At 43.5% G+C, this 19,846-nt stretch overlaps 2 protein-coding genes across 2 annotated transcripts; one reads left to right on the forward strand and one right to left on the reverse strand.

The window, feature by feature from the left end:
* Nucleotides 1-1,027: 1,027 nt before the first annotated feature.
* Nucleotides 1,028-9,780, forward strand: LOC119028216 (divergent protein kinase domain 1A-like). Its single transcript, XM_037113913.1, has 5 exons — nucleotides 1,028-1,385; nucleotides 7,782-7,916; nucleotides 8,491-8,598; nucleotides 8,682-8,858; nucleotides 8,948-9,780. Exons 1-5 carry the CDS (start codon nucleotides 1,332-1,334, stop codon nucleotides 9,758-9,760), a joined length of 1,287 nt encoding a protein of 428 aa, XP_036969808.1. The 5' UTR covers nucleotides 1,028-1,331; the 3' UTR covers nucleotides 9,761-9,780.
* Nucleotides 9,781-10,734: 954 nt separating this feature from the next.
* On the reverse strand, nucleotides 10,735-15,825 carry LOC119028217 (60S ribosomal protein L5). The gene is made up of 8 exons (XM_037113914.1): nucleotides 15,720-15,825; nucleotides 15,154-15,223; nucleotides 14,934-15,049; nucleotides 14,499-14,633; nucleotides 14,062-14,264; nucleotides 12,023-12,200; nucleotides 11,001-11,089; nucleotides 10,735-10,882 (listed from the first exon to the last, which is right to left on the reverse strand). The coding sequence occupies exons 1-8, from the start codon at nucleotides 15,720-15,722 to the stop codon at nucleotides 10,783-10,785; spliced, it is 894 nt and encodes a 297-aa protein (XP_036969809.1). The 5' UTR covers nucleotides 15,723-15,825; the 3' UTR covers nucleotides 10,735-10,782.
* Nucleotides 15,826-19,846: the final 4,021 nt, after the last annotated feature.

Below are 19,846 nucleotides of genomic sequence, written 5' to 3' on the forward strand. Positions count from 1 at the left end.
TATAATTTTGGCTAAAATTATCCCACCAAAACAGCCGGAAAAATAACCGAATTGTCTGCCATTTTAACTTTCTGTGGAGCCTCTGGACATTAGCTGCTGTTGCTCTCCGTTAGCGTAGCGTTGTTATCGGTCTTTTCTTTGCTTGTTGGACCGTTAACAGTAACGTTAACTACTTATATCCGACAGGAGCAGAGACCAGGACAAACAAAACTGCTACGTCGCGTGTAAACCACCTGCTCTCTCCGGTCGACCAACCACCACGTCGCTAACTGTGACACTTCCCGGGAGAGTCGCCACCCAGTGTACATCTTCAGTATTACAGCAAATGTGAAGGCTTTTATCAGTGGGCTACAGGCTCAATTATTATCATGTTACCTCCATCTGAAGAGCAATTGGCCACTCAGATGAAGGCGAATGGTCTTAAAAAGGAAAACGACCGTCAGCGAGGAAGAACCAGAGTCTGTATGGACGTTTCCTTGCCAAGGTGGAGAGCACTCAAAGAAGAAAAGTGCCTGAGGGGAGATAAAAATGTTGCTCTTTTTCTCTTGCTACCGCTAAAGTTTGTAATGTTGAACGCAAAATCTACTCTACCTAAATTGTCCACCTTGTTTCGGGGACACCACACAGTTTATCACCTTCGCCAAGGAGGTTTTATTTCCAGTGCCGCCTGTTTGTCAGCAGGATTGTTGATTAGAAACTTTGCTGGAAGTCAACCAACGATCGCGTTTATTAGCGAGCTAGCAAAAGAAAAAAAATTACACCTGCAATTGCTGCTTATCTCCATCAGGTGTTGCCAAAGTGATAGATTACCACTTTAACCTATGTTTAATTTGCATTTAACATGCATTGTCCTTTAAGCGCATGTGCTAAAATTGTTGCACAGAAGAAGAAGAAAAAAAAACCTTGAAGACTTTGAGATATTTTTGAAACAATCTCACACTGCAGACTGGAAAAAAAAACACCAAAACAAACAGAATTGTCTTGATATAAATCAGCATGTGAGCCTTTTTTTTTTTTTCTTTAAATGAACAACAGGAGGATCCAAACAGCTTCCCATCCTCCTCCTCTAATTGGTCAGAGCGCCCCAGAAGAGCTGGTGGCCAACATGAGTCTGACTTCGCTGCAGTCAGCTCAGTCTGCCGCTCAGCCTCGCTGCGTCCAGACCACGATCCAACATGTCCAACACATGTGGGGGGGAGACGACGTCCAGGCTCGGTCCGGTACGCGTCGCCTGATATACCGTGTGTGACATCAAGTGTGCGGCCGAATTTTTTTTTTTTTTTTTTCCCTCCTTCTTCAGCTTGTTTGTGTGAGATGGTTCTGCGTTTGCCATGGCAAGAGATCTGCTTCCATGGGGGCTCTTCAGAAAGCCTCTGTGCATCCAGGTAAGCTCGAGGGGAAATCCCTCCTCACTGAAGAGAGAGAGAGAGAAAAAAAAAGTCCAAGTGGGAATGTTCCCTCCGGCTCTGTCGTCTGTGTAGCCCGGGCGACAGTATCTGAATACACTCGGATTTTATTGGTTGATGGGAGCGATGATGCGGCTGATTACTGCTGGTAACAGATGAGATTATGTGTCCTCTCACCGTCATATTACATGCGGATCCGGATGGTGATTAATGTACAATGAAAAAAGGTTTTTCCCTTAAAGTCACTTGATGCTCGACATCCTCCTGATCCTCGTTGCTGTAGCAACCACGTCCGTGATAACGTGGAGCTGCTCCAGTCAGAGGCTGCTTCTGATTCTGGTGCTGCAAAAGTTTATCATCACCATTTATTACATAAAGGGCTTCTTATTTTCCTGTCTTTCTTTTTTTTTTTTTTTTTTTTTTTCTACTGTGGTTCTTTTTCATTGGTTGTTTTCTGCATGCATGTGCATTGTGGGGCTTTTGGATTTAACATCTCTTGTCCAACAAATTGATATTGAAAAGAAAAAATATATATATATATATATTTATAATAATCCCAGACCTGTGAAGTGTCTGAAGCTGTGGAGGAACATTATGTAACAGTTTGCTGTGAGTGGAATTAGGTGAAGTCCACAGTGGCGTCCCTCATAAGTAAAATTAAACCGTGTGACGGGGAAGCCCCTCAAGGACACGTGGAGGTCTCAGGAACCCAGATGTCTGATCTCAGAGTGAAATCTGAAATAGAAAGTCTGACTGAAGTGGTAAAATCCCTCCACCTCGTCAAACTATTCGAACTGATATGGTATCTATCTTTGCATTCGGAAACATTTGCCTCAGTGATTTCTTTCTTTTTTTTTTTTTTCTTTTTTTTTTTTTTGGACAAATTTAGTCTCATGTCAGCAGCTGCTGGTGCTTCCTGTCTGTGTGTCCTTGCATGTTGGAGGCAAAAACTGTCAAGCGCAGTGACTGGGAGGAGAAACAGCCAGTCTCCAGGGACAGCCAGCAGCATCGCTCAGTTTTCTAGGCCACCTCAGCCTTCCAGTGACAACTTAAGAAGTGTCATTCAGTGATCCTTGGAGAGAAGCTATTTCCACTGAAATACAAAAAACTGACAAGTCCTGTTAGACAGAAATATTTGTCTGGTTCCTATGCAGATTTGTATACTTTGTATTCTTACAAGCGAGTTCAGATATTATAATCAAACACGCACATGTTTTTGTTTTTATTGCTCGTGTTTGATTCTGTTAACAAGAGACAGAAAAGATGATCTTTTTTAATATCCTGCTGCAGAGATGTGTCAAACACCAACTGGAAACTTAAAGGGTAACTCCACCAATTTTACACCTTAGCGTGTGTTTACAGGTCTTGGTGAGTTTTACTGGATATATGAAATAATAATATGAAGCTCTATAATATGAATTATTAAATCCTATGTTTTGCACAGAAAGCCGGAGAAGAACTGCGAATACAGAGGAACAGTCGCCTCCTAAATGGAGCGTTTCATCGCGGCCTAATTCAGACGTTATGATGCCGTTCTCTGTAGTCGAGTGCACAGCATCTCAAACTTTTAACTCCTGCTCGTAAATAAGTTACATAAACTGCCAATTGGTGATATTTTGTTGGGCCTATAACGACTGCTCCTGCATATTAATGCAACAAAAACACTAGCATGCAGTCCACATCCCAGACAGCAATACAAGAGACAACCAGAGAGAGAGAGAGAGAGGAGCTGCAGCTGAGGGTGAAGTTATAAATTACTACTAATTATTTGGTTTGCATCCAATTTGACTGATTTCAGTAATTATTTTAAAAGCTTTGTAGCTTTTAAAAGCTTCCCTATTGCCTTAAAAATCTGAGCTGCTGTTGAATCAGATAAATCTTCAGCAGCCCTTCTCAGACGTGTTTTGCACAGTACAGCTCTAACTTGTTGGTTCCAGATATGAGAGAAAGGGTTTTTTTTTTACTCCTCCTGACAGGAAGCTGCAGTCCTTGCAGGAATAACACGTGCCTGCGTTTCCAGCGTGTGTTGTTTGTGGACAACATCCTCTCGACGTCGCATTGTTAGATTCGCAGCATCGAGGCGGAACGGAACAAGTGCTGATAAAGTAATGTTCACGAGTGTTAATGTCGCAGGATTGAGTCAGCATGGAAAAGCGTGCTCTGTGTGTGTGTGTGTTTGGGTGTGTGTGTGTGTGGGGGGGCTGGGGGTGGAGTTGGTGGTGGTGTGTGTGTGTGTGTGTGTGGATGGGGGGGTTTGCTTGCTGTCTGGACTGTGATGAGTCAGATCTTTGTAGTGTCTGTGCAGACGGTGTGACTGAGAGTCTGTGACAGTCGGAGAGAGGCACGCTGGACTCTCTCAGGTGGTCGCTTCATCCCGGATCGCTCTTCATGCGCAGACCGTAAGCCTGTTACATATCTATTCAGTGAAATCAGGCAAAACTCTGAAACATTAATATCACCCGTCACTCACTCCTCCAGCCCTCCTTTGTTTCTCTGTTTTCATGTCTTTCTCGGCTCCGCTCAGCAGCCCATTAACCGGCAGCCTCTGAGGGATTGCTTTATAAGCATGCATAATGGATGACTGGTGTGCAGGCTGCAAAAACCAACTGTCAGAACAGTACTGTGCTGCTCCGGATCAGCTTTAATCTCTGCCTCAGAAGTTTTAACACCAGGCAGCGCTGTGTAACCGAACAGTGTGTTCTTGATTCTCTGTATGTAATGTCACCGATCCTTCGGGGCGATGACAGTCAGAAGACACAGGCTCCTCTAGCAGGGCTGTGGGTGGATGCAGAGGAGGCAGGTCGACGAGATCATGACAGAAGGTTTGTTTCCGCCCACCTCAGCATATGGCCACAGTTCCCAGTCAGTGCCTAATTAATAGCTGTCACAGCAGCCACAATCAATATCGCCTCATTAGCCATGTTTGTGTAACCCTCTCACTTCACATGGGGGGGTCAATATGTAATCCCAGAGACAGTTTCAAATGAAAGCCACAAAACTATCGATTAGAAAACGGGCCAACCATACATTTGTCCCCCCCCACCGTGGAGTGTTATTTCCATAATGCTTCTGCTGTTGATGCATTTCACCTACGGAACAATCGATGGGAGGTACGCGCTGCACTTACTCGTGTGGTCACCGCTGTTAAGACTTGCTGCGGGTCGGTCGGTCTGGTCAGATTTGTAAAGTAAACCAAGCAATAAAACAAAGTAGCAGAAGTCATATTTAAATACATGGGTTGAAGAGCTTGTCACTGATAATCGAATCATTTTTTTTTGTGTCTGTCAGGTGTTTGTATGGACATAATTTATATATTGATCATTGTAGGGTCGTAATTAGGATCATAAACCAGCTGCCAGAGGATAAATACAGAATCTCTGCATCATACTGTAATTTATTTGATTTTAATGGCCAAACCAGTTCAATTTAAAGCTGCACGGATCAAAAAACATGGATGTTTTTTCAGTTTTCGGCAGTGAATTCTGTGGAATGTTTCTTTACTTGCGTTAGACAATATTAATTTAAGCTACAAAATACTGGTGTTGAGCAAAAATAAACATGACACATTAGAACAAAATGATTTTGTGGCGGCTGAAGCTCAGGTGGTAAAGCCTGTGTCTTGTTATTATTGGAAGGTTGCTGGTTTAATTCCCCTGGTCTGCATGTTGAAGTGTCCTTGGGCACTGAAGATACTGAACCTCTTTGGACAAAAACCTTCACACTGCACCACAGTTTACACTTTAAACTCAGTGAAAGACGTCACACGACTGTCCCTCACATGTTATATGAAGTGGTTATGATTTGATTTACAAGCAGCAACTCCACTTATTTAAAATATGCAGAAAATCTGTATGTTTTCTGTGTGGGTCAGTTGATCAATAATCCTCCATATACAATTGATCGATTGGAAATATGACATGAACAGCTCGCAGAGATGAACCCACAGAGAATTATCGCTACAACTCTGCAGTTCCTCTCAGCTTTATGCAGCGTTTTAGAGTCTTTCGGCTCGTTGTTGTGGTTTTATGAGCCGCTTCTGAACTGTTTTGATTCAGTCTCATTGCTCTCATCGGTGTTCCCCGTTGCAGGAGGCGGCTGTTTGCAGCCAAACGGCTCTGTTAAACCTCACTCTGGCAGGAAATGACCACTTTCACACTGGACAAAAACCCACTAACACCCACTAACACCCGGCTTTTGTTTTCACTGGAAGGGTTTTTAATTGCCATCAGCTCCTGTGTCAGATGACTTTGTAGGAGTCACAGGTATAATAACAGCACCTCCAGTCGTGGCAGTGATGAAAACACGGCGTATGACGTGGCATGTAAATACTTTTCCATCTGCCTTTCAGAGACCAGCTGGTGAACGTAGCTCAGCACTTAGCAGCTAATGAGCTAGCTGCTGGGCTAACGAGGTCAGAGGAGACTAACAGAGCCAAAGGGAGAATAGTGGCGGCTTATATTGATCATGTGACCAGAAGCATGAACCCAAATATGGTTCAATATCTGTTGGATGTGTGAACTGGTTACATGCACGCCATAACAACTTTATATAGTGATAGTGTGTCAGTGTTTCTGCCCTCAGTAAGGTTTGAAGATATTTAGCCTTAGAAAGATCAGAATTAGCCTTCAAATACAATCCTGAGTCGCTACACAACACAAGGTGACCTCGGTGTCCTCGCTGCTAGCTGCTGTCCTGGTGACCAACGCAGAGTACCGACAGGCTTTTTCCTCAAAAGAGGATAATATTGACTCACATGAGATTAAAGGCCACTGCATGGAGGGAAATTAGATTACAGAGTGACATACAGAGGCTGTCTAAAAGCTCGATTTCTGCATTATCTGTGGTGTGAAAAGCAGAAAAAGGGATGGAGGATCCATTTAGAGCCAGATACAAATGTAATCCGTTTTTTTTTTCCCCCTCCCCAATACTGGAAATAGACCTCAGATCTTGCGCTGCTAAGTTTGCATTTTTATTAGGTCGCTTGCACGAGAGAAGAGCAGGGCGACCACCCAGCTATTTCCTATAAACTCTAAAGTTGCGTCGAAAAACAGATTGCAGAGGAAAACGGTAGTGCAGAGGAAGGAGAGGAGGGAGATAGAGAGAGTTATGCCAGTGAGGAAAATTGGAACTGAAAGGGGCAGAGTGTGCAAGCCGGGGGAGTCCATCACTGTCAAGCTCTGAGTGCAAAAATCATTAATAGATGGGAAAGTAGGACTGCTAAAAAGTCTCTTATTTTTCACTAATGTTCTACAGTTGGACGAATGCCATTATGGATCCGAGCAGACTGTATTTAGCAGCTTGGGAATTAGAAAGAAAATCAAAGGACGAGGTAATGAGTCTGCAGACGCTCTAAATGCTCCACTGTGTCTCTGCCAGACCACATTTACTGTTAATTACGGAACACCTATTTGGAAGGAATTGCATTAATGATGTGCTACTCAAGTTCGTGGCTAATTTGTATTCCATTTACCGGCCTCGTCACTCACTCGGAGTGTCCAGAGTCCAGAAGACGTCATTATAAACACAAACGACAAGCTGCTCTGCTGACTTTTAGCATTTTATAATTGGTCTCTAAAAATGTTTTATACAGCTGAGGGTGACGGACATGAGTGTTACGCTTTCTGATCTGTCTGGATATTTGTTCTTTCCATCGTTTATAGCAATTGGATTAGTACAATGTGATTTGATGTCACATTTCATCTTGATATCAGCAAAACAGTAATTCAGCAGTTAACCTTTGTACCCTTTTTCCATTTTGGTATCTTTGTGCCCTGTTTTGGTTTTTACGGCTCACAGTTGTTTGGTTTTAGTTCCCGCTCACCGACTCAAAGTTCGTGCCCAGCTGGTAACACTGCGTCACGTCTGCTGGATGTGATTATAGGCAATTTTTCAACAAAGCCACTTAATAGGGTGACAATCTGACAACATTCGTGTTTGTGCAGTGACTTCAGAGGGAATGCACCGGACACCAAATTTGGTATGTTTTTTGTCATCCTGTTTGTGCAAGTCTCCATATTCAACATTGCCTCAAAGAACATTCAGGTCACTGCTTTGCTTGAACTTTTTTTTTGGATACAGTTTCCATTTTAAGGGCACGATGTGTGCTCTCATATTCCACCCTGAGGCAACAAACGTGAATCTCATCCTCTCGTTAATCTCCATTATGATGTGTGTCATCTTAAAAAAAATTCATCTTGCCCGGCTGGCCTCTGATCAGCCTGGCCATTTTAATGCAATAAAAACTCCACAGATCATAACGGAGTGCACTGCAAATAATTTATTAAGAACTCTGAACCCTACGATATGAGCGCACTGAATCTTTTAACACAGTTTTTTTTTTTGTCATTTTCAAGCTTTTAAATGTGTTTCCCACAGGCCAGATTTTCCTACCTACATATGAAGTACCTGTTCTTCTCCTGGCTGGCGGTGTTCGTGGGGAGCTGGATAGTGTATGTAGAGTACTCAGCCTACACGGAGCTGTGTCGTGGGCACGACTGCAAGAATTCAATAGTGAGTATTTTACTTGTCATGCACCAATGAGCCACAACACAACAACTGACAAGTGAAGTGAATAACATTGATCATCTTGTCACAATGCAATGATCTGCTGGGAAACTTGGGTCCTTCAGTTCAAGTGGATGTAATCTGACATGCACCACACATCCAAGCACTGCTGCAGACTGTGTATATTCCCTTATGGCAACAGTTCCCCCCCTGCAGGACAATACAGACCACAAAAACTGCACAGGAATGACCCAAAGGAGCGGGAGTGAGAGTTCAAGGCATCGATCTGGCCTTCGAGGTGGGGCTTTGAAGGATCCAACAAGGTTTGGCATATCTCACGAATGCTTGATTCGATTGGGATTTAGGGAAATTGGAGGCCAGGTTGATGCCTTGAGCTCTTTTTCATCTGATTCGGGCGCTCCCTGGGCAGTTTTTGTGTCAAAGGAACATCCGGATGAATGCCAGATTGGATTTGTAGGGAGATAATCAATATCATCATGTTCCTGTGTCCTGTATCCAAAACTCCAGATTAGACCGTGATCTTTTTCCAGTTCACCACGATTCCCATCGTATTTTTCAGTGTGACAAATTCAGAAAAGGAGTCATTGATGGCTCAGCCTGCAGCAGCCTGTGTGAGAAGGACACGCTTTACCTGGGGAAGTGCTTCACTGCCAAACCCAACAGCCAGGTCAGTCTTCAACCAAAAACTCTTCTTCTGTCTCCTTGTTATCAATCCAGTTGCACCTCAGGCTTCTTTTTTTTTTATTTTAGGTGTACTCTGGGAGCTGGGGAGACCTGGAGGGAGTAATTAAGTGCCAGATGGAGGATGCTCCTCATTATGATTTAGGAAGCGAGATTGAGCCCAGGAAGGAAGCTTCAGCCTTCAACAAGCCCACCAAGGGGACCTCTGTGGAAAAGTTCAGAGAGATGATCCACAACCACCTAAAGGTTAGGAAGCTTTCATAGGATCAAACAGGGTCTGCCTAAAAAGCCTTAAAAGCTTTGGTTTGTCTTTTAACTGTTTTCTCTCTGTTCAGGCTAAAGTGGGGGATCAGGCCAACCTTGCAGACTTGGCAACCCAAGTACTGTCTATAACGGACGCTAATAAGGACGGTCACATCTCCCTGCCTGAGGCTCGCTCCACATGGGCTCTGCTGCAGCTAAATGAATTCCTGTTAGCGTTAGTCCTGGAAGACAGAGACCACACGCCCAAGTTACTGGGCTTCTGCGGGGACCTGTACGTGATGGAGAAGGTGCCATACTCTCCTCTGTATGGGATCAGTCTGCCCTGGATCATCGAGGTGTGGATCCCTGCCGGTCTGCGCCGCAGCATGGACCAATGGTTCACCCCGTCCTGGCCACACAAGGCAAAGATCTCCATCGGACTGTTGGAACTGGTCGAGGACGTCTTCCATGGCACTTTTGGCAGCTTCCTCATGTGTGACGTGAGCGCAACCAGTTTTGGTTACAATGATCGGCACGACCTGAAGGTGATGGACGCGCGGTACATTGTTCCTGAAGCCATCTTCCAAGAGGACATCAGGCAGCAGCGCTGCGACGTCGACGACGACTGTCTCTACGGGGCAGACTGCCTCACTTCCTGTGACCTCACCAAGCACCGCTGCGTTCCTGAGGTCACCAGACCAAACTTAGCCAAAGCCTGCGAAGCACTCAAGGACTATATTCTCAGAGGTGCGCCATCCGATGTAAGAGAGGAACTCGAGAAGCAGCTGTACGCCTGCATCGCACTGAAAGGTTCAGCCGAGCAGATGGAAATTGAGCACTCACTGATTCTGAACAATCTGAAGACTTTGCTGTGGAAGAAAATCTCTCATACAAAAGACTCCTAATAAATAAGCACAAAGACCGATTCCTGTCCCGTTAAGTTTTTAAATTAAATATCAACGGACATCTTTTCACTGTGGAAACAAAAGTATATGAATCTCCTCCTTGTATTTAACTTTACATGTATAACTGATGTATTTTATCCAGAAGCAGATGTCAAGGAATGTTACTTTCATATCTAATTATGTATCAAGTATCCGTTAATATACTGGAATGAAATGAGCAAGTGCAATTTTTTTGAAACCATGACAAATCAATAAATTTGACTCAGAACTGTACGTCAGGAGTCCTTCAGTTCCTGCAGAGTTTGACACTAGAGGGCAGTTTTCACAGTCACTGTTCAGATTAAGTTTTTCTGTGCTTGTTGAAAATCTGGTATTTAAGATGAGGTCCAGGAGTGTTTGTGCCATAGTTAGGAAAACACTCCTGGTCCAGTCTTAACATATAACTTCAAGTCCTTAGCTCAGAGTGAGAACAGGCATCACAGTGCAGTACAAGACATCTTGTGTCCAGCAGACATAATAAAAAATTAAAAAATGTGAATATATTCTGGATTTTTTTCCCCCCAATGAGGGAAATGCAAGTTGCCAGTAAATTCTACATGTAATTACAATCAGTTTTCTTTATGCCTTCATACATGTGAAGGGATTTTGAACCCTTTGAACTTTGAGTACTACAACTTCTTTATTCACATTTACTGACAAATATCAGTTACAGTAGGTGCAAAACTCACCCAGATAAATCAAAGTTTTGCATAGAAAGCATGTCTGTTAGCAGAAATGGCAGAAAGCCTTTAGTCGCTTTACTCTGGCAGTTTTTATGACAAGCAACTCCGTCTATAAGCCATGGTACCACTCAGGGGCTCAGTTAAATATAAAAAACATAAGAGAAAATCCTGTAATAAGTGATCAAGAGGCTCCTGGCGCTGCTAATTAAGTTAATGAAGTGCAACGTGACAAAGCACACGAGAGGATTTGACTCTTTTTCAATAGATTTATTAGAACAAATTTTTGAGCCGACAAACGCCTCAGTCTGAAGCCTCTTGTTCCTGAGCCCGGAGGAAGCTGGCCTTCTTCTGGGCGACGCGGTCTTTCCTCTGGGCCAGAGAGAGCTTGGCACGGTTCCACCTAGGTCACGAAACAAGCACAATTAGCATTTGCAGTTTTATTTTTATAGGCGTAGCATAGTTTCTGTGCAAGATTGGATCAAAACGACGAGTCAGCTTCTGATGTCAACATTTCTCACCTCTTCTTCTTGACTTCTTTGGGAGGCTTCTTTTCGTGGACTGGGTTCTCACGAATGGCAGCGTGAGCTTTTTTGTACATTTCCTCAATCTGAAAGAAAGATCAACTCAAACTTCCATCCAAAAGTTTCAAAGGTTTACCTGCACATCTGATTACTGGGCATGTTTCCCCCTCACTCCCGCTACTCAATCATCTTCCCTCTCACACCTTAAGATGTTTCCCCATTATCAACCAGTAAGTGCACATGTTAAACCAGGCAACTGCATTTTCTAGATTGCTTCACCCTGTTCCACTCCTGCTAGCAGCCGGTTTAGCTTGCAGCTAATATTTCAAGTGTCACCAACACTAGAAATTCCCTTCCGACTTTATGTAGTGATTAATAAGGCAGGGATTAATATGACTGCTCAAGGGATTCTTGACCGATCTAGTCTGGGGACATGTCAAACTATCTGAAAGAGGCAATCCTGATCCTGCTGAGGGAAGGATCAGGACTGTCGCAAAACTGAAGCCACTAAAGCTACTAAGCCCTGCATGTGTTTATAGATTCAACATTTGTTGTGTCACTGGGGATGACAGTCTCTAACCTTAAATCATTAATATAAATTACTTTGACAAGAGCCACTGCCCTATTCACAGAGGGCCCATGTCTGAATTAAAGTCTTTTCTTTACATTAGAAAAGATGCATCATCTATTACAAGCACTGACAATCAAGACTGATGTGTTTTCATTTTGTGACAGTGAATGCTGTGGTCACTGCACCATCACCCTGAGCTCTCCCTCACTAGAGATTACTAATGGCCGTGTGTGAAACTAATGAGATAGCTCATAGTTGGAAGCTCTTAGCTAATGAGCCAACAAGTTCACACAAGGGTAAGTCCAAAAAACATTAAAAAATGACTTGAATTCCTGGCTGCCACATTATATACACACACGTCTCTGGCTACTTGGAACACAAGCCAAGTCATAACGCCATCTGCCTACTGACTGTTTACTTAAAAAAACAAAACAAAAACAGGACTTGCCGAATCGGGGGTGACGCCATTCTTGATGAAGCGGGAGAACTGCTTCTTGTAAGCATCCTCGTCATCCTCCATCAGGAGGCTCATGTACTCTGACACGTTGATGCCCATGATGTGCTTGCGGTGGACCTCAGCGTTGAACTCCTTGCTCTCTGGATCATAACCAGGGAAGCGCTTGGTGCTGGGGGGAGGTAAAAAAAAAAAAGTAAATATCAAGCAAGCAGATGGAAAAAAACATTGCAGTCAGACTTTCAAATCACCAAACTTCAGACATTAAGTCATGGCAGAGTGAACACAGCTCGGCATTACGGCACATTAAATCCATCTTTTATGCAATATCACAACCACTTTATCTCAGCGTGTGAAAACAAAGGCAAGCAGACTTGTCAGCTGCCAGCTGCCGTTTCCAACTGACTCATGAAATCAAACTGTACAGACTGCATTTAAACTTGGCTGAGAATATAAAGTCAATACACACAGACACGAGCGTCCACCTGTGGCTACACAGATTCAGCACACAGCACCTGAAATGCATTATGTCATTTGTATTCTATATGCAAACAAGGTCAGTGAAGTGCATGTTTTCATTCCATTATTTTTCCAAATGCACCCTCTGACAGATTCATTCTTTGAAGGTGTTTTCAGATCTGCTAGTTTAGAAAGCTGATCCGTGTACGCAGGGCAAGTGTCAATACATCAGACATTAAATTGTAAACTGCACATATGGGGACCAACAGAGTGGCAAACATGCAAGGTTTCCCTTTTTATCCAATTAAAACTTGTCTCCCATTTTCCACTGCTACCAGACACATCTGACAGGATGTAAAGGGCTGATGAAACCAGAATTTAGGGACAGAAATTCAACAGGTAACGTAATCCCAAGCAGTCAACCTGTTCTCGACCCCTTCGTACAACCTCCCTCCCTTCCTCCCCCCTCTCTGTGCATCTTTAACACATCAGTATCACTTTTCCAACCCTAACCGCGATGCCCGTTTACCCCGTCTGCCTGAATGATGTATAAGCTAATGACTGAGGATGTGCTGATTTATGAGCCTTCAATAAGATGACGTTCCGATAGCAGTGGCTGATGTTTATCTGTTGCATCAAATTTGCGGTGAAACATTAATGGGATTCTGGCTTATAAATACCCCTGCTACCAGTTTGTGAAGCTTTGCAACTACTGTAAAAGGTTCTTATTTCAGTAAGAAGTGTCAGGGAGCTCAGAGGGATTTTGAAGCAGTTACTTTTAAAAACAGAAATTGCCCTTTCAAATAGTGCAATATAGGTGAGGGATGAGTAAATAAACGATAAGTACTGGCCCCGAATTTCACAATCGGTGCATCCCTGTAATAGACAAGTGATTTCACGCATTTATCTGATTTCTTGAAGGCCCAAAAGATATTTCAGGCAAACAGAAAGTGTTTAAGTAGCCGGCAGAGGAGGAAAAAAAAAAAACAAATCATAGTTCAATATCTCACCAAGAAGTCTTGGCACTTGCCTAAAAATTACATTTCACACCATGACAGATGAGACCAAGTGCAACAGTTTCATTCAGCACACTACAAGGCTAACTGCACACCTCTCTCTCAGTGTCATACGTGCAGCTCGACTGCTGACAGGTCGCCTGCACACTTCATGTTACGAGCCTCTGAGTGCCAATTAAGTGTAAAAAAACAAAACCATTTTCACTGAACCGGAAACAAGGTTAACAGATCGACTACATGAAGAGGCCTTTACACAGCTCACAGTTTAATAGGGGCACAGGTGCTACCAGTAACATTAACGATGGCTGCTCTATTCAAGCGTCATACACTCAGTGCCACCATCAATGCTGTTGGTAATACCTGTGATTATCCTGCTGTGGCATGATGCCAATATTTCCTGTTTCTTAGAGTAAGACGAGCTCCGTATATATTTACCACTTAACTTCCAAGCAAATCTGAATTTTAAAAAACTCATTCTGGAACGAGGAGCTCGTTTTCTAAAACAGCCCACAGCATTTCTAATCCCCCGTGTGTGTGACAGGAAGTGGGACGTGTTACCTGTGTGGGATGGACAGGCCTCCATCCACAGCTCCCTTCAGGGCACCGAACACCTTGTTGCCTGTGGTGGTTCTAGCAAGTCCAGCATCCAGGTAGCAGGTGAAAGCGCCTGGCTGACCATCAATGCTCTCCACGTTGAACTCATCGCCCGTCACCTCGACCTGGCCTTCGTACACCTTATCCAGGCCGAACTTGTTCAGGAGCTGGGGAAAGAAAAATGGCCACATTTGAGAATTGAGGACATCTGTTTTCGACAGCCACCGAGTTCTATATCCTAGATCCCAGTCAGCTATGCAAGCCACATTTTCTATAGAGGGCAACCCTGATTTCAGACAAACCGAGAACATCTAAAAGCTTATTTTGGAGAGATTATCCCTTCACGTTCTGGGTCAATATGGAGGCAAAGAAACAGTCAATACAACCAAGTTCATACTTACTCTGCGGGCCAACAGCAGACCAGTGCAGTAGGCTGCTGCGTAGTTTGTCAAACCCACAGAGACTCCGTATTTCGGCAGCTCGTGAGAGTAGGCCGCGCACACAATCATGTCACCCTCGATCTTGGCATAGGCGATCTGCAACCACAAGTCATGTAGTGTTGACACGTTTGACATGAAACAAAAACTTTCACATTCACACTTTGCTAAGTAGCACAGATTGATGTCGTGTTGCATTTTAAAGTGCAGCTTTCCAAATCTTGATTTAACTGCATATGTGTATGTTTTAGTTAGTCAGAATATGTTTTTTTCGCCGTCTGTTTTGTTACTGAGATCGATCCAAGAACATAAACACATACCCGGTCTGTTCTAAGATGTAGACAAGTAAATACCGAGCCTCGACACTTAAAAAACAGGACGCCGTCAGCAAACACTCACCTGGCAGACAATGTCCCTGTTGGAGAAGCGGACAATCATCCGGTACTTGGGTGTGTTGTACTTGTTCTTATCTTGTACGACCAAGCGCTTACGAGCAAAGAAGTCAGTCTTTCCCTCTGGAAGGAAAAACACACTTCAGTCACTTAAAAAAAAAAAAAAAAAAGATACTTAAAAATAACTTCAAACGTGAGGAGGAAGACGACAGAACAGGGAGCCTCACCTCTCCTCCTCCTGAATTTGACCTGGTACCTCTTGAAGTAGGCCTTGTTCTTCACCACTTTAACAAAACCCTGCAAGAGAGAAATTAAACCTGTCAGAACGAGAGACTTTACAAAAGCTACCTACACGTTAGATTACTGCGGTGGTGTCTTGTTTTAGTTCGGCTGTCACTGTCAGTGGGTAACGTTAGCCGCGGCTAGCATTAGCGAGCTGGGCCAATGGGAATGAACGACAGGAGTTAGCATGAAAGCTAGGCAGGGTTGACGATCAGGAAACATGCTGATGGTAAACTTCACAAAACGGAAAATCAGGGGATGTGAGTTTACAGACTCACAGGACACACGCTGATTAACATTTCACCACAAAGCAGAGTGCGGACAAAAGGAAGCAGTGAGTTTGGGAAGGCAGCCATTAGGCCACGTTTAAGCAGACCCGGGTGAGCGTTAGCCGGACATAATCTAACTTCATCTGAGGATCAGCGGCATGTTTTTAAACGTCTGACAGCACACAGCACTAGTTGTATGTCTTAAGTACACATGTAGGCACATATTGGGACGAATTACAAACCATTTTTGCAGTCTTTTTGTCTCCTTATGAAGGAGCCCGGAGCCAAAGACTGGGGCTTGACTCCGCTGCACTGGAAAAAGGAAGATCGCGATGCGCATGCGCCGTAAATACCGTGTCACAGGATGAGCAGCGGAGACGCCATGCTGCAGAGGATTTACCACGCTGCCCCCTAGCGAGCTGGGGCGGTTACACACCTGCATGAAAATACAATATATACATTTATGATAAACTTTATTTATAGAGCACCTACAAAGTGAGTCGCTCCCTCCACCTCCAGATTCTAGCAGGAGGATTTGAAGCTGAACCTCCACCCACAGCCTCTGCAGCCAGCCTGCATTACAAGATGTCCCCATCCAGATGTGAGCAGACATATACACCTCCACCCACAGCCTCTGCAGCCAGCCTGCATTACAAGATGTCCCCATCTTTCAGAGGATAGCAATCTGAACCGCTGCCTGCAGCATTTGCCAGCAGCTTCCACCTCCACCTCCACCTCTAAGTAAACATCTGCAGCCTGAACTTTCACCAGAAAGCCTCTGCCACCAACCTACATCGCTGTCTCCTCCTCCAGTCAGCTGCAACCTGAACCTCCACCCATCGCTTCCTCCAGCAATCTGCATGGCTGTCCCAACAGAAAACTGCAACCTGAACCTCCATCCATTGCCTGATGCAAACCACCTGCTTCACTGCCTCCACCTCTGGATTCTAGCAGTGAACTGCAACCTGAACCTCCGCCCAAAGCACACAACCAGCAGCGTTCATCACTGTACCTGCAGCTTCCACCTCCTCTCCATCATTTAAGCAGGCATCGCAGCCTTAAGCTCCACCCGTAGCCCTATTCAGCGACCTGAAATGCTCCTTCCTCCTTTCAGATTGTAAAAGAAAGCAGCAAACTGAACCTCCACCCAAAGCCTCTCTGACCAGCCTGCATTGTAGGTGTCACCTCAGGATTCGAGCAGACAACTGCAGCCAGAAACTTCACCCACAGACTATACCAGTAACCTGCCTCACTGCCTCCACCTTAAAATTCTAGCCTGAACCTCCACCTACAGCATATGCCAGCAACCTACATCTTTGGACCTGCAGCCTCCGCCTCCACCTTCAGATTCATATGTGGCTCTCACAGCATGAAAAACAAAACAAAGCATCAGTCCTTCTGGCTTAGATAATCCACACTGACGCATCATGTTAATAGTTTACACATCAGATTGATTTCTTCTATTGATAACCTTTAGTAAATTATCAACAGTAAGGTGAGAGTTTTGTCTTGAGTAAAGCCAGTGGATCAAAAACATGATGTTCAGTTCAATTAAATGTTTCAGTGCTGTGAGCAACACAAAGACATTCCAGTTCATCTCCACTGTAATGGGGTCATGTGCGATGTCAAAACCTTTGCAAAGAACCTGCCCTGTAACATAACATTTGGGAAGATATGAAGAGATGGTTGCAAAAGCAGATATTTCCATTTTTTTGTTGTTGTTGTTTTTTGTTTTTTTCCCCACAGTGAACATCAGCAGTAGTCCCTACTTCCTGCTCCTTGTGCAGGCGAATGTGAGTAAAGAGAACTTACCTGGACGAAATTCCTCCACTGGGAACAACCTGCAACATCACCATCACCTCTTCTGTGCGTTACCCCGGTAACATGATTACCTTGGATACCTGCTTCTGCTGCTGTGGAAATACACCACCGAAAATGAAATATTGAATATTTAATGAAGCCAAAATTGATCCCATTACCTCAACATAGTCTGATGCAGATTTGACAAGATGTAGCCAACAGTGTTATTCCTAATGATCACTATATAATGATTATATTATGTCATCTGATTATATTATGCCAGGTGTCCTGCACCCTGCTGTCACTACTGTCAAGCTAACACTTAAATCATGGGCAACAATACTGGAGTAGTCAAGAGGTCAATAATGAATTGTTTCCCTACAAATATAAGAGTGACATTAAAATATTTAAAAAATGTAAACATTAAAAGTTATTGGAGCATTGGTAACTCAACCACTGAAATATTGACATCAGCTGTTATAATGTGGGTTAAAACCAAGCTCGATTGTTTGAGCACAATGAGCACATTTGAGCACAATCTTGCTTGTCAGCTTGTTTAGTTCACTTCCTCTTTGAACTGAACATGTTCTGCTCCCAGTGGTTTAACATGGCTGAAAACTCAGTGCAATCCACTTTGCAGGGGACCTACTGGGCAGTCAGAAGGCATCACAGGTGTAAATGCCTTTTATTGTTTTTGCAAATTAATTTTTCATATCTTTTGAAAACAAATCTACCACCTCTCCGTTATTTAAATTTAAACTCCATTTCCCAATTTCTGTAAAGATAAAGTGGAGATTTGTTTTCACTGGACAACAACACACTGTACCCAGAAGTTCAGCATTTCAGACCAGATGAATTATATAAGTAGTCATCAATATTTAGCCACTAATCAGAGGGGATGGTGCAGACAGTCGGCGTCTTTGGGGATGTAGGTGTGGTAGCAAACAATACCATCATTAGTGAGTAATATGAACTCAACCTGATGCACCTGCCACATAATGGTTTCTGCCTTTGCCAGCTCTCCCAACACAAAGATACTGTAGCTCAGATCATCGACATGGAGTAAGAAAAAATAACTACTTGTCATTTCCTAATCATAACAATTTCATGCATTTATCTTTTATGACATTTTAGTTTTTCACAGCTGTCGTGACTCGATTGTTCCCTCATCACAGAGAGACTTTCCGTCTCATTGTGTGTTCGCAGCTCTCTAGTTATTTATATCTGACAGACTGGAATGTGATGTTTCTGTCAGTGTAACAGACTGAATGGCCTGTAACGTCAGCTGTTGCCATGAATAGGGGAGTGTCCAACACACAACAGTAGATATGCGTCACTGCTCCCATGTGAAACCTGAAAAGTAGGTTTTATGGCTGGCTGGTATGTGAAACGAGGCTGACTGCTTAGTCACATTTTCATCATTGAACTTCTGCTCTGATGTGGTTACTTCACTGTTGATTTCTATTGACTGCTCCCGCACAGTGAAAGGCGTAGCGATGCTGCTTCTAGTCAGTTTCTAGTTCAGTAAAGTCCATTTTACCTTGTTTTTTGTTGTATTTTTATTTATATTTTGATTGTTTTTATGAGGACTAACCACAAAGTTTTTTTTATACGGATGGATTAAATGTGTTTTTCCTGACAGTACTATGAAGACAACATGCCATGAATGAGAGAACATTAAAACTGTTCTAACTTCCAGTCTGCTCAAACGGAAGAAATCTTTCTCTCTGCATTGAACCTCTGGTGAGTTATTCAGGATCTGATGCTGATAAGATAAGTACTGCACATGTAGATCCACAGGAAGCTTGACATTCTTTTCCTTGACTGGAGCGCTCACAGTATGCTGCGTTGAAACTTAACAACTTGGTACATTCTAACAACTTCACAGCTACAAAACTGAATAAATGACCTCAAAATTAAGTACTCTGTCATCATGTACATGGTGAGAGAATGAAAGAATGTTCTCTTTTCTTGCTGTCCTGTTTCCTGGACAGATTATGTGATATGGTTTGCTCCCCATTCTGACACTGCTGTCAAATCTGAGTAGAACAATAATGTGTTGAAGTGATAAGGGATTTTAGATAAGCTCAAAATGTAGTATAAAAAGTATAAAATGCCTGAATAGATGAGGTTATAATGATGATACTTGAAATACCTCCATCCCTATAGTGTAGAATAAAAACACCTGTTCATCTTAACTGATATCTTGTCTTGGTCCCCTTCAAATACCAAACAGTTCCCTAAAAGGTGGAGAGAGCTTGTTTGGGTTTGTTAAAATGTTCTCATAACAATAAATCTGTTTTAACTACAACAGATACAGCATACCTCGCACCATAAGGCAAATATTACAGAGTAGCCTTCAGTGATGCTGTTATGGTGCAGCCTGGATGGACTGCGACTGCTAACTAACTACCACAAAGCAGACTGAGTATTAAAGCCATTGTGCCACATTACCAAAATAATTGTTCTGTAAGGTGCAGTTCCCCTTATGAACACGTGGGGGCAGTGTTGCGTCAGGCGTAGGGCCGGTCTGCGCATGCTCAGTGCGATGTAAACATTTGCTAGGCCG

The sequence above is a fragment of the Acanthopagrus latus genome, chromosome 11 (genome assembly GCF_904848185.1).
Source record: "Acanthopagrus latus isolate v.2019 chromosome 11, fAcaLat1.1, whole genome shotgun sequence".
Classification (NCBI taxonomy): Eukaryota; Metazoa; Chordata; class Actinopteri; order Spariformes; family Sparidae; genus Acanthopagrus; species Acanthopagrus latus.